We start from the raw sequence: 15,191 nt of genomic DNA, 5'->3' as shown, positions 1-15,191 counted from the left end.
GCTTTCATTTTATGTAATTCAATTAATGGTCAGTTTAAATGATGCTATACATAAGGATATTTAGAGCTATATTAACCTTTAGGGGAAAATCTTTTTATTTTAGCAGTCATTGCTTAATGTTGGTAAAGAAGTATTAATATTAAGCATTTAAAATGCTTTGATGATGTTTGTAGATAGGTAAAATGAGTATATTTTGTTTTAATTTTTGGAAACTAGCATAAAAATACTCTTAGGGTTCTGGAAACGTTTGGAAGTTGGAAAATAGGGTTTTTTAAAACTATATTTTCAAAATTGAAGCCCAAACTTATAAATGATACCTAACGTGTTTTGCAGATGGTTTTTACTTAGTTTGGAACTTGAGTCTATTTATAGGATCTTTTGACTATTTTTAATCTGTATAATAATAAAAGCCCAGATGCCATAGTCAAATTTTATTTGTCAGTAAATAATTTCAGATTACTGTTGTCATTACAGGAAGAATCCAAAGGCAGCAAGCCAGGGCATTAGTGTCCGGTTGTGTTCTTTGATACCATGATAGGAATGAGATATAAGTATTTTCAGCTTCACTGAAGATTTCTTTTGATTAAGATTCAGTTATTTTATGTAAAATTTAGTATTTAAATAAGGATTTTTTAAAATGATATTTTTAGGACAACACCCTAGGGTCCAGCTGTGGGAGCTTTTCTGTCCTCAAAAAATCCTGCTTTTTTTTTGTTTTTAAAAGGTGTCTTTGGTAATTTACAGATGATATTTGAGCAGAAATCTTAGTATGTTGCCTGACATTTTTAGGGACTAAAAGAAGATGACAGTGGTAGCTTTTGTTATTTGATACAAATGTCCCTAGTTCCTAACATTAGATGAACTGAAGGATCATAGTGGAGTTGAGTTGCTAACACATCCACCAGGAAATTAGCATGTGACTCTTACTATACGAGTCTTTGGAGTAGTCTGTATTCTGTGCTTGAATATCTCATTGCTCATTTAACCCAGGTCTCTGTTGACTGAATCAAAATTATCTGTTTCATAAATAATGTAGCCTCATTCCTTTAATCCTATCAAGTTTATATTTGGTAAAGTGTTTGACATACAGTTATCCGACTTACCTTGTTTACATCCCACTTGCCTGTTTACTTTGTATAAGCTAAAATTTTTTTCCATCTAAGCTTCGTTTTTAGTTGTCTGTCTTCATTTAAACCTTTTTCTTGAAAGTCTTTAGATAGAATATAGTTCTTTGCAGCTGTTTGGAAATTATTTGAAAAAGGGAAATTTATGATGATAATTCAAGTGAAGCAAACTAGAAAATAACGAAGCAAGAAGGAAAATGAGCAATATGCACTTGAGCACATTGCAAAAGAATAGGAAAGTTGTAAATGTAACCTGGAAAAACTAAGCTGAAGATTGCAATACATAAATAAGGATGGATAATTCGAAGCAGCTTTAAAGCCCCACTGACCTTTCGAAAGTTGAAAATTTAGCAGGTGGTGGCTGTAACTCATTTAAGACGGTTCCTCCAGTAATGACCGTTTTCTTTTTAAAGATGATGATTATTCTCCACCTTCCAAGAGACCAAAGACCAGTGAGCCACCACAGCCACCAGTTACGGAACCTGCCAATGCTGGAAAGCGAAAAGTGAGAGAGTTCAACTTTGGTAAGTTCTCAGTTAACTTCAAGTCCTTTTCTTTAGCTTCTTCAGAACTCTTTCTGTTACTGATAAAAGTTACAACATTCTTTGCAGGGAGAAGTGCTTCAAAACTGTATTATTGGATTATAATCTCATCTTTGGAAAGCCAGAGACTTTCTGCAGTAGCATACAGACATTGTTTATTTAAGTGATGTTTTTCCTCTTAGTTTTTTTTTGATGTCACTGCTAGCTGCTAATCTATTAACTCCCAGGGGATGATGTGTCCTGTTGAAGAGACTAAATCAAGTATAAGTGGCATATTATGTTTGTGATCCATATTTTGAATAAATAGTACATTCGGCTTGTATACATTTTGAAAATAGTATTTTAATATTCTACCTTGTCATAGTCACAATTATTGAATGTCCATTGAATTTATATATACGTTAAGTGTTTCGTGTGTGTGTGTTGGAGTCTCACTCTGTCACCCAGACTAGAGTGCAGTGGCCGCTCCCTGCCACCACAGCCTCGACCTGCTGGGCTCCGACGATCCTTCCGCCTCAGCCTTCCGAGTAGCTGGAACTACAGACGCGTGCTACCATGCCTGGCTGATTTTTTGATTTACTGTAGAGATGAGGTCTCGCCAAGTTGCCCAGGCGAGTCTTGAACCCGCGGGCTCAGGCAGTCCACTCACCTCAGCCTCCCAAAGGCACGGAATTACAGGCTGAGCCACCGAGCCCGGCCATACGTTAAGTTTTACATGTTTATATGCTGCAGCATTCTGTTATGAGTTGGAACTGTATGTCTGTAGTCTTACTTCCATACAACTAAGACATGTTGTAGGAAGTTTCCTAGATAACCCCTGGAGACCTTCCTCATTTTTGCCTCCCTTTTGCAGTGTTTTATTTGACTGAGCTTTTCTGCCCTCCTGCTTTTCAGAAATTAAAAGACTAAAAAGAGATACTCATTTTTGTTGTTGTTGTTGAGTTGGAGTCTCACTGTCACCCAGGCTGGAGTGCAGTGGCACACTCACCGCCACCACCGTATATATAAATCCAATGGACATCCATCAGCTGGGCTCCGGCCATCCTTCCGCCTCAGCCTTTCACATAACTGGAACTACAGGCACGTGCTGCCACTCCTGGCTAACTTTTCGATTTATTGTAGAGAACAGGGTCTTGCCAAGTTGTCCAGGCTGGTCTCGAACCCTGCGCTCAAGCAAGCCTCTCGCCTCCGCCTCCCAAAATGCTGGGATTACAGACTTGAGCCACCGTGCCCAGCCTAAATTTTAAAATGTCTCTTATAATCTCCAATTAAACTTACTCTAAGAAGCCAAAAAAGGGGAAAGTTCTTCAGAAAGCGATAAATGTATAATGGACTGTTAGGGTGTATAACGTAGAAAATAAGTAATTATATGTTAGGTCATCCTAAGAATACAATAGTGCCTCCATGTAGGGATTCATTTTGAGAATTAACTTTTGCTCAATTTTCAGAGAAATGGAATGCTCGAATCACTGATCTACGTAAACAAGTCGAAGAATTGTTTGAACGAAAATATGGTATGTCTAAACTAAAAAATTCTTGTAATACTGTGATCATAAGCATTTAAACAATGGAGTTACTGTTCCTCATGGAAGGTCACGTGAACAAATCCAACTCTGCCAGTAAATTGTGCCTTACTTATAAGGTCCTTTCTGTCTCCTTATAAGGTCCTTTCTGTCTAAATATTAGAAACAATGTTTCCAGATTAGCACAAGCTAAGGAAAAGTGTCATTTCTTTAATTATCAATTAATGTTTCTCTTAAACTTTCAGCCTGCATATTTGGGGATTTGTTTACATATTTATTGCAAAGCCCTGGATCTTGGGATTTAATTGAAGATTATTTTAAGTAATAGTTTCTCTTAATGTGCTATGTTAAACCTATTCTATTCACCGAGATGCCCTTACTGTCTCTACTTTTATCTTGATACATAACTGAGTTTAAGTTAGATTTCAAGTCCCTTACCCTTTTACTTTTCTCTTGTATCCTATAGCCACCTTTATATAATGATGAAAGAAAGAAAGAATTTATTGTGTCTGGATGGTGTATATATGCTCACCTAAAAATTGCAACAGTCAGTGAAAAACATCGTTTGTTTTGCTGTTTTTTTACTTGGATGACTCTTTGCAATCAGCTGGCAAGCTGAAAAACTGTGTGGTACACAGAGTTTTATCTTAATTTCTTACATGATAAACCATATTGATAATATTTATGTTAATGAAGTGAGCATTTGTTTCTTTGTCATAAGTTAACCTACTCAGTGAATGTCTAGAATTAGAGTAAATTTGCTAATGAGTTCAATAAGTTTTCCATAATGTTTTTAGTTATTTCCTTAGTTTCTCTTATTGTTTCTCCCACTTTTTAACACTTTAAGTCTTTTTCCCTGTTTTTTCGTGTTGAGTCGTTTTAAAGCAAAACCCTCATGACATGCTGCGTGAAAGCACTGTAACACAGTGATGAGATCATAGGCTCTGGGGAAACAATGCCTTGCTGTGTCTTTTTTTTTTTTGAGTTGGAGTCTCACTCTGTCGCCCAGATTGGGGTGCAGTGGCCGCTCTCGACCTGCTGGGCTCCGGCGATCCTTCCCCCTCAGCCTTCCGAGTAGCTGGAATTACAGGCATGTGCTACCATGCCCGGCTAATTTTTTTATTTATTGTAGAGATGAGGTCTCGCCAAGTTGGCCAGGCGGGTCTTGAACCCACGGGCTCAGGCAATCCACTCACCTCAGCCTCCCAAAGGCGCGGGATTACAGGCTGAGCCACTGAGTCCGGCTTGTTTTCATTTTTTTGAACTGAGCTTTCATTCTTTCACCCAGGCTGGTGTGCACTGACATAATCCCTGCAGCCTTGACCTCTTGGCCTCAGGCAATCTTCCCTCCTCAGCCTCCCTGGTTGCTGGGACTACTAATGTGTGTCACCACACTTGGCTAATGTTTTTGATCTCTTATAGAGATCTCTCACTATGTTGCCCAGGCTGGTCTGGAACTCCTGGCCTCAAGCAGTCCTCCCACTTCAGCCTTCCAAAGTGTTGAGATTACAGGCGAGATCCACCACACTCAGCCTATATTTTTACTGTATTCTTAATTTAGTTCTATTCTGAGTAAAAATAATTTACTATTACAGCAGTCTTATAAACATCAGTGCTTTTCATAAAGTGTTTTAGAGCTTTTGTTATGATGGTGATTTAGTAGATGATTTTGCATATCAGAAAATGAATAGGCTAGGCATGGTTGTTCACATCTGTAATGCCAGCACTTTGAGTGACTGGAGGATTGCTTGAGGCCAGGAATTCAAGACCAGCCTGAGCAACATAGCAAGACCCTGTCTCTATACAAAAAAATTCAAAAAATTTAGCCCTGGTGTTGTGGCATATGCCTGTAGTCCCAATAACTTGGGAGGCTAAGGCAGAAGGATGGATTGAGCCCAAGAGTTCAGGGCTGTGGTGAGCTGTGATTGTGTCACTCCACACCCTGGGTGACAGAATGAGACCTCTTCTCAAAAGAAAAACAAATAATATGTATCAGTTGTGAAATTATGAGAACACTAGTTACATTTTATAATTTCACTGCAATATTAATGGTGATTGCCTTAGGGGAAGATAATTTCATTGTGCTATGTAAATATTGGATTCAGAATTAGGGCATCAGGAAAGGCTGTTAAGTCTAACTCAAGATGAATGTGTAATACACTATGCTTGAAACTTTCGGACAAATATTAGTGTTTAGCAAATAGACACGCTGCCAGCCAAAAAATGGCACTGTTCTGATAGAAAACCATTCATTATGTTTGATTATTAATATTCCCCATGCTTTGATTTTTTTTACAGCGGTTGTTAAAATTTTACTTTTGGAAAATACATGTTAGCAGAAATTTTGCAGTTCAGCAAATCTTCTGTGATTTAAAAGAAATTATGTTGTTAATTCAATAATGGTTATGTTAATGTTTTTAAGATATTGCTTCTCTTCCATTTAGTACTATTTGTATTAAATGATATCAGCTGGTTTGTTTTTCTGGCTTCGTAATGTTGAGATTTCAGTAGAAAGTCTGACTATATCTACGTTACCTGAAAGTCATGAATGTTTCACTGCAGACTAAGAATACTGACATCTTTGGTGTTCTTTTTAGTACTCGAGTACTAATTTTCTCCTGATTCAATTATAATAACAGAAGTGGAGCTCAAATTGTAAAAGTGAAAGAGCAGTACATATTTAGTTATTATTATTTTCTACAAACTTTGCCTAAATGATATCCCTTTCTCCCTTTATCCTTAAAGCTCAAGCTATAAAAGCCAAAGGCCCGGTGACGATCCCATACCCTCTTTTCCAGTCTCATGTTGAAGATCTTTATGTAGAAGGACTTCCTGAAGGAATTCCTTTTAGAAGGCCATCTACTTACGGCATTCCTCGCCTGGAAAGGATATTACTTGCGAAGGAAAGGATTCGTTTTGTGATTAAGAAGTAAGACTCTTGGACTCTTATTGGACTCTTGTCTTTCTTCTGATTAGTGCGTTATTTTTATTGTTGACAAATATTTAGTAACCCACTAGCCTTATATTTAAATTAAGTTTGAGTTATATGTACTTTTATTTTCCACTTTTTAGTTTATCTGGGTCCAAGATTGCATCTGTTGTACCATCGTTGGCTTTTGGAACATGGACACTGCCCGTATCTGATTGGCACACAACTCACATTTTCTTTCACAGTTTTCTGCCAAGTTTGCTAAAGAAAGTAATATCCACATTTTGTCTTTAGGGCTTACATTTTCAAGCATATGTGGGAATATTTGATTGTTCTGATAAATGTGAAGGAAGGTAGTCTTGAATACAGTGGTGAAATTAAAGGATCCCATTAAAATTTTTGTGATAGGCTTAAAACCCCTGTGGGTTGCAAAGTAACCTCTTCTACTATGAGGACACATGCTCCGTGAGGCACTTTATGAAACGATTTGCGATTGCCATTTTGTTTGATTATTGTGTAGAAATCGCAAATTAACATTTAATTGTGCTTGGAGCTTCTGGCCAGTTGAATACCTGGAAGTTCCAGGCAGGTGGTGTGTCCAGGGAGGGTATGGAAGCTCCACACCGTTCCCCCATACCTCTTGCCCTGTTGTATATCTCTTCATCCGTATCCTTTATAAAAAACCTGAAACGTGAAAAAAAAAAAAAAGACTTGTGCTAAATAAAGCATCCAAATCGTCTTGTCTTTTCAAAACCAGCCTTGGTGACCAAATATTAAATATGTAGTAGCGGTTACTACTTTGCTGAATATTGCCTAGTGAATTTTTAGTACTTATTCTTACCTTTCAGACATGAACTTCTGAATTCAACACGTGAAGATTTACAGCTTGATAAACCAGCTTCAGGAGGTAGGTCTTCAGTCTGTGTCAACTCAGGACATTATGTACGATAATTATTTCATACTTAAAGAAACGTGTGTTTCTTCTTTATGTTACCTTCTTCATGAAGGAATGTCTTTAAATTATTTGCTGTTACAGGAAAATTAATATTGTCAAAGTTCTGTCTGATACTGTCTAGAATAAACTAATTTTCTTATTAACCCCTTATTACATGTAAATGTTGCATTTACAGGTAGATAGGAGTAAAAGAATTGTGTCTGTTCTCCTCCCTCGCTCCCATCCTTCTGTCCTTCCATCTTCTGTCAGAATGCTGGGCTCAATCAATCCTTCTGCCTCAGCCTTCCAAGTAGCTACAACCAGAAGCGTGTGCGCCCCCATGCCCAACTAATTTTTTGATTTATTGTAGGTCTCACCAAGTTGCCCAGGCTGGTCTCAGACCCCTGGGCTCAGGCAATCCTCTCGCCTCTGCCTCCCAAAATGCTGGGAATACAGGCGTGAGCCACCATGTCTGGCTCTGTTTTACTTTGGAGATACAAAATTTATCTGTCGTGATGTGTTGAACTATTTATTATTTAAGTCTATATTTGTCACTTTGAATAATCATTCATCAGTTATATACTATATTATATTATGTACCTAAAATATAAAAATAATGTACCTTTCAGAGCATGCAGGCATGGTTATCTATCATCTCTTGCTTGTTAGATGTCTTTTGAAGGAAACGCAAATGTAATTTGCTTTTGCTCTGGAGTGGAGTGGAGCAGAGGGGCACACAACCACATGGAGTCACACCATTTAGATTTGGTGGAATTGAAGGATTGCAGCAGTGTCCTCTCCCTACATTTATCATAGCAAAAATCACCTGCTAGCTTTTCTTGAGTTAACTGAGTTCTGCTGATTCTGAGCTTTAATGAACTTTGGTTCTCTTTCTGTGCAGTGTCAGTGTTGTTTTAGTACTAAATGCGTCCTGAAATCTTAGAAATAATTTTAGTCACAGGAAGAGGACAAGTAATACCATCTATTTTGTAATCATAATATTTAATACCTAAGTTGTTAAATCCAACAGATTGAGAAATTTGTATGTTTGTTTTTCTTACAGTAAAGGAAGAGTGGTATGCCAGAATCACTAAATTAAGAAAAATGGTAGATCAGCTTTTCTGCAAAAAATTTGGTAAGTCTGTTTTCTCCCCCTCAAGTAAAGTGTATTACTGGTTAATGCTTAAAATAAAATTTGTTTTATGGCCTTGCCTCCTCCCCTATCTTGGGGAGGTGAATCTCCTCTCTCTCTCTCTCTCTCTCTCTCTCTCTCTCTCTCTCTCACTTTCTAAATAAACTTTGCTTGAAAACTTCACAAAAAATTTTTTTTTATTATAAGAAAATAAATACAATGAGCATGACTCAGTGAGTTTTATTGTTTTATAATATGTACTTACTGTTAAAAGTTTGAATGCTGTATAAAACAGGACAGAATAGGGTAATGAAACCCCCAAGTGTCCTTTACTGAGTAATTTTTTTTAATGCAGTATAGGGATTTGTGCAGTACAGGTTATACATTTGAGGGCATCTCACAATTTGGGTCCTGTTCTCTCTGGGTCTTTGCCTTCGTCCAGAAGGGCCACAGTAGCAGGCCAGTACTGGCTAGTGGAAGATGCAGCCTGGCCCGTGCTGTTGTTTTTGTCTTGTTTCTTAAACACTCATAAACACCTAAAATACTGAGCTTTGCTTTATCATGACAACATATTTTGTCACCCAGAGTCACTGCCAGCAGAATGTTACACTCTTCCCCCTCCTCCTCCTCTTTCTTTTCCCCCCTCCCCCTTCTCTTTCAAACTGCTTTTATGGAAACTGTCAAACCTTTTGACTCCTTCCTGTTTTTTCCCGTCTTGTTTTCAGTGTCTTGCTTCTCCCTCCCCGTGTCTGCTCTGTACACTTGGGAGTGCTGGTCTAGAGCTTAGTCCTGAGCCTTCTTTCTCTTTCTCTTTTCTTACCGTGCTTTCTCCACGGACAATCCCACTCTGCCTCACATCTTAAGAATAATGTATTGTCTGTATCCTGATATCCTCTATTCCTGGCCCTAAAAATTCCCCTTCGCAGGGAACCTTTATATCTACCCACCTATTCGACACCTCTCCAGACTTCCCATGTCCTGAACAGAGTTCTTGAGCACCCTCTCTGTCATGTTCCTCTCCCGTTCTACCCAGTCGCCCAATCCAAACACTTGGGAGCTAGTTACCCTTGAGTTGTTATTTTCCTCCCTGTCTGCATCCAGTCAAGCAAGGCCTCCCAAAGTGCTGGGATGACAGGCTGAGCCACCGAGCCTGGCCTAGGATTTGGGATATGTTTTAAATGTAGAGTCAGCTGGGCTTGGTGGCTCAGCCTGTAATCCCGCGCCTTTGGGAGGCTGAGGTGAGTGGGTGGCTGACAGGGAGGAAAATAGACCCGCCTGGGTAATTAGACCTCATCTCTACAATAAATCAAAAAAAATCAACCGGGCGTGGTAGCGCACGCCTGTAGTTCCGGCTACTCGGAAGGTTGAGGCGGAAGGATCGCTGGAGCCCAGCAGGTCGAGGCTGCGGTGGCCGGGAGTGGCCACTGCACTCCAGTCAGGGTGACAGAGTGAGACTCCAACTCAAAAAATAAATAAATAAATAAATAAATAAATGTAGAGTCAGCAGGCCTTGCTAGTCAACAGGCCTAGAGTCCACTCAGAAATGCCTGAGACCTTCTTCGGTCACGCAGCATACATCGTAGCACCTGGAGGCCACAGGTAGTAGAGAAGGCGCCACATACAGAAGTGCCATAGAACTGTCAGTGGGCAGTGGAGAGCACTGTCCAGATGCCACAGGGTCCCTCATTGTTGCCTGAAACAAGCCATTTGTGTGTTAGCACACAAAAGCCACGACTCCTGAGTGAGGAGTCTGTAGTAGGACATGACTACCATGCGTGGCACTTTCTGAGTCTTAACAGACTCGGTTTTAGGTGGAACTCAGTGGGCAGCTACAAACTTAGCTCACTGATGGTATGTTACTTGCAGAATGCATGTATTTATCGCTTTCTTTTCTTTCTTTTTTTTTTTTTGAGTTGGAGTCTCACTCTGTCGCCCAGACTGGAGTGCAGTGGCCGCTCCCGGCCACCACAGCCTCGACCTGCTGGGCTCTGGCGATCCTTCCGCCTCAGCCTTCCGAGTAGCCGGAATTACAGGCGCGTGCTACCACACCCGGCTAATTTTTTATTTATTGTAGAGATGAGGTTTCGCTGCCCAGGCGGGTCTCGAACCCGCGGGCTCAGGCAATCCACTCACCTCAGCCTCCCAAAGCACGGGATTGCAGGTTGCGCCACCGAGCCTGGCTTATCACTTTCTTTATTTTACTTGTTATATACTCTTTTGCCTCTCTGAGAACTTAGTGCATCTAAAAAGGGCAAACTTTGAAGTTTCTCCTGCTCATCAGTATCCTTTGTGATATTTTTATCTGGTCAGAAATCAGCTAATGAACAATAAAGAATCCTCCCCACCTTAAAAATCATTATAATTCTAAGACATTCAGTAAAATGAATCAGGTAATGAACACTGCTTATCAGTAGAGATACCACCATAATGCCATCATGATTCCATGAGTAGATGATGGATGAGAAGGAGTATCTGCATGAACAGGCATCAGCCTGGCCCTCACGTTGTTTAGTTCTGGAAATTGAGCAAGGTAGAGAATCAGCCAAACCCGATGGCATCATCGGTGCTTGCCAAGGTGCTTGCTGACTGTTGCCTGTTAGAAAGAAGAGGCTGTTGAGTATTCGCTTGGCTCACATAAAGAGAAAGTGGCCAGGAGAAAGTGTTTTGGCTGTTTATCCTAGCTAAGAACATCAATGAATTGCTGACTAATTGTTACTTACAAACAATAAAAGCCTGACTCTTTCTGTTAGTACTTATGGCTTCCGGCAGATCTAGGAGAGTAAGAAGCCAGCAGTATTGCTGCTTTCTTTAAGAGTCCTGAAAGGAAAACGTAGATTTACCACCGCTGTTAACTGCTCCAAGAATTGAGGAAATATTCGCTACTTCCGGCAGCATAACCCTGCAGATATTTTGCACCTGTGAACACCTGCGCATCAGATTCTGTGAACTCGGCAGCACAGAAGACAATGCCCTGCCCCCATTCATTACGGAGCATTAATTCTAGTAGGGAAACATGCACAGTGAATGGGATATATTTACTATATGAGAAAGTGTGAAGAATTATGCAGAATAAAGAGAATAGGGACAGGAAGTTGTTATTGGGGTGGCCTCATTGATCATGTGATATGCAAGTCCTACACTTGGCCTTCACCTTTTTCTAAAACTTCTCTCTTCTAGCTCCAATAATTGGTTCTTTTTTACTTTATTTTATTTTATTTTATTTTTTTGAGTCAGAGTCTCACTCTGTCACCCAGGCTGGAGTGCAGTGGCATACTCACGGCCACTGCAGCTTTGACCTGCTGGGCTCAGGTGATCCTTCTGCCTCAGGCTTCCAGTAACTGGAACCACAGTCTGGTGTCATGACGTCCAGCTAATTTTTTTGATTTACTGTAGCGATGAGATCTCGCCAAGTTGTCCAGGCTGGTCTTGAACCCATGGGCTCAGGTAATCCTCTCACCTCTGCCTCCCAAAGTGCTGGAATTACAGGCGTGAGCCACCGTTCCCAGATGGTTCTTTTTTATTTTACAGAAAGTTTGTTAGAATTAGATTTATAGCTGGATGTAGTAGCTCAAGCCTGGAGTCCTAGCACTTTGGGAGGCTGAGGCGAGAGGATTGCTTGAGCCCGCAGGTTCAAGACCAGCCTAGGCAACATGGTGAGACCTCGTCTCTATAGTAAATAAAAAAATTAGCTGGGCGTGTTAGCACTCATCTGTGGTTCTTGGAAGGCTGAGGCGGAAGGATCACCTGAGCCCAGCAGTTCAACGCTGGGGTGGCTGTGAGTATGCCACTGCACTCAAGCCTAGGCAATGGAGTGAGTGAGACTCCAACTCAAAAAAAGAAAAAAAAGAATTAGATTTAAATTTTTTCTTGTTAAATTTCATAGAATAATTGCATTTAATATTGTCCCAAGATGTAACTGAAGGTTTCTAACCCCTTATTGTTATTTGTTTATGGGCATGTTTCTTTTAATAGTTTTGAATGTTATTACATTTTGTGTACTTTTTCAGAAACACACTTCTTACTTATCTCAAAGAATTCCTATACTGGAGCCCTTCAAATTTAGTGTTAATAACATGAAGAAAGAAATTAAGACAGAGGGTCTTTAGAAGTGAGAGGAAAGTCAGTCAAGAACAAAGGCATGCAAACTAATTCATCAGTGAGTCCCTTCCTTTTTTTTTTTTTTTTTGAATTGGAGTCTCACTCCATTACCCAGCTTAGAGTGCAGTGGCACGCTCATGGCTACCCCCGCGTTGATCTACTGGGCTCAGACAATTCTTCCACCTCAGCCTTCCAAGTAACTGGAACTACAGGTGCACACCGTCACGCCTGGCTAATCTTTTGATTTATTGTAGAGATGAAGTCTCACTAAGTTGCCCAGGCTGTTATTGAACCTGTGGACTCAGGCAGTCCCCTCACCTTGGCCTTCCAAAGTGCTGGGATTGATTATAGGCTTGAACCACCACGCCCAGCCTTTTTTTTTTTTTTAAAGAGATAGGATCTTGTTATGTTGCCCCGACTGGCAACTCCTGAGCTCAAATGATCCTCTCACTTTGGCCTTCCAAGTAACTTGAACTTTGTGCCACTGCACCTAGCTTTGAGCCATTCCTTCTAAATCATCAGGTTGTGAAATCTTTAACCCTTTGCACTTGGATGTCCCCTCTCGGGGACCATAAAAAGATGGCTGATGATTGTACAGAACAAACTTGCACTGGCACAGATTTTTAAAAGATGTATGTTTCCTTGAAGTTTTCCATTCACATTGCATGAAAAAGCAAATAAAGAGATGGCGTATTTACTGAGATATGACTGATCAGTTGAGAAGTGGTTTTCAGGAATCAAGAGTACATCTTTCCACATCTTTGAACAACAGACTGGACAATAAGTTACATATTATTAGTGTGGGAGGAAGAAAACTAGACTGTGTTGTCTGCTCCAATAGAAAATAAATTAAAAAATCAGCCGGGCGTGGTAGTGTGCCTGTAATTCTGGCTACTTGGAAGACTGAGGCGGAAGGATTGCCGGAGCCCAGCAGGTCGAGGCTGCGGTGGCTGGGAGCGGCCACTGCACTCCAGTCTGGGCGACAGAGTGAGACTCCAACTCAAAAAAAGAAAAAAGAAAAACACCAGGTAGAACATCAAACAAATTACTGTTGCCCAACATGTATCGATGAACCTGCAGTGCATGTTAGTGACTGTTTGTACACCTTAGAAAAATACAAGATAGGCTGGGCATGGCGGCTCATGCCTATAATCCCAGCACTTTGGGAGACCGAGGTGAGAGGATGGCCTGAGCCTCATGGGTTCGAGACTAGCTTGGACGAGTTGGCGAGACCACATCCCTACAATAAATTAAAAAATTAGCCGGGTGTGGTGGCGCTTGCCTATAGTTCCAGCTACTTGGAAGACTGAGGCGAAAGGATTACCTGAGCCCAGCAGGTCGAGGCTGCGGTGGCCGTGGGCATGCCATTGTGCTCGAGCCTGGGCGACAGAATGAGACTCCAACTCAAAAAAAAAGAAAAAGAAAAATATAAGAGATCCAGTTGTCATAGATAAGTTCCTCAATGTCCAAATTTCCGTTATAAGCCAAATATCATGACAGTAAAATAATTGGTTTCGGTGCTGTGCTATTTCGTATGAAGTGATTAACTTTTCGCTGTTGTGTGAAAAAGTGTTGTCAAGTTCCTGGTAGGTGATCCACGAGATGTCTCTGAGTGTGAAGGGTTAAATACCGCATACTGAGATACAAGGGAGATCTGTGAAACTAGATGTATCTTTAAAGCAGGGATCAGTAAGTTCATTTTTACATCCTGAAAATCGCAATTTTTGTACCTATTCAGCGAGTAGAATAGTACAACACGCACTAAAATAGACGCCCGTCACTCACTTCCTATGGTTATTAAGGCTTTCCTACAGTTTGCTCTTTTCTTTCTTTCGTTGCAGGCCTGTTGTAAAGCAAGTAGCAAGACTTGTGTCGTTTTCATCTGCTCACGGCACCTCCCTGAATGTTAGCATTTTCTCCCACAACCACCGTGTCATTATCATGCCTTACAAAATTAGCGTGATTTTTTTTTTTTGCATCCGCTCATACGCAGTCCTTTGCCTAGTTCATCTGCATTTATCTGAAAAATTGTGATTTGAACGTGGATCCTAACGAAGTTCATGCATTAATTTGGGTTGTTCTGCCTCTTTTAAACCAAGCCAGCCTCTGCTTACTGCTTTTACTTCCCATTCCACAAGTTCTTTGTGGAAAGTTATTTCCTTTTAAAATGAGGCACTTATGAGGCTCAAGGGGTAAAGAACGTTGATCTCAGGACTGCGGTGCAGGTGAAAGCACAGCCTGCAGGTGGCCAGTAGAAGGGGACTCGTGTGGTCATCCAACAGTCAGTAGTAGATAATCTGCTTCCAGATATGGAGAATTAGTGTTTTGGTTGTTTTCTTTATTGTTTGTCATGGTGTTTCCCCCCTTTTCTTCCTAAGGATATTGCAGGAAGAAAAGTTCATCTGCCCACTTCTACCTGTTGATTATGGGTCATTTCTATTTGCCTTTGCTGTTTTAAGTCTATTTCAATAATCAGTAAATATGCTTCTAGAGTATTTCCAATTAGAAAAACATTGATGTGTAGCTTGCTTTGGATTGTATTAAAATATGAATTCATTTAATCTCTTGATTTTCTTTGATTTTGTTCAGCTGAAGCCTTGGGAAGCACTGAAGCCAAGGCTGTACCATACCAAAAATTTGAGGCACACCCTAATGATCTGTATGTGGAAGGACTACCGGAAAACATTCCTTTTCGAAGTCCCTCATGGTATGGAATCCCTAGACTGGAAAAAATCATTCAAGTGGGCAATCGGATTAAATTTGTTATTAAGAGGTAAGATTATAATCTGCTGAAACACATTTGAATGTGTTCTCTAAGGAAAGGTGAATTTGAACGTGGGCCTTTTGTTCCCCTCTCATTAGGCCTTCCTTTTTATGCTTAAAATTAAGGCATTACATTGAGATTCACT

At 40.3% G+C, this 15,191-nt stretch overlaps 1 protein-coding gene across 8 annotated transcripts in view; it reads left to right on the top strand.

Moving 5' to 3' along the window:
* Positions 1-15,191, top strand: part of GTF2I (general transcription factor IIi) — an 85,999-nt gene that overhangs the window by 40,650 nt on the left and 30,158 nt on the right. For all 8 annotated transcript variants that reach the window (XM_008049189.1, XM_008049186.1, XM_008049188.1 and 5 more), the window contains 6 exons: positions 1,538-1,648; positions 3,115-3,180; positions 5,935-6,118; positions 6,967-7,025; positions 8,116-8,187; positions 14,872-15,055. In XM_008049189.1, the coding sequence (XP_008047380.1) occupies positions 1,538-1,648; positions 3,115-3,180; positions 5,935-6,118; positions 6,967-7,025; positions 8,116-8,187; positions 14,872-15,055 (676 nt within the window). The remainder of the gene's footprint in view (positions 1-1,537; positions 1,649-3,114; positions 3,181-5,934; positions 6,119-6,966; positions 7,026-8,115; positions 8,188-14,871; positions 15,056-15,191) is intronic.

Source organism: Carlito syrichta, unplaced genomic scaffold (genome assembly GCF_000164805.1).
Source record: "Carlito syrichta isolate Samal-C Ts95f unplaced genomic scaffold, Tarsius_syrichta-2.0.1 Scaffold130659, whole genome shotgun sequence".
NCBI lineage: Eukaryota > Metazoa > Chordata > Mammalia > Primates > Tarsiidae > Carlito > Carlito syrichta.
Note: the sequence above shows the minus strand (reverse complement) of the source record. Positions and strands in the feature narration are given on the sequence as shown.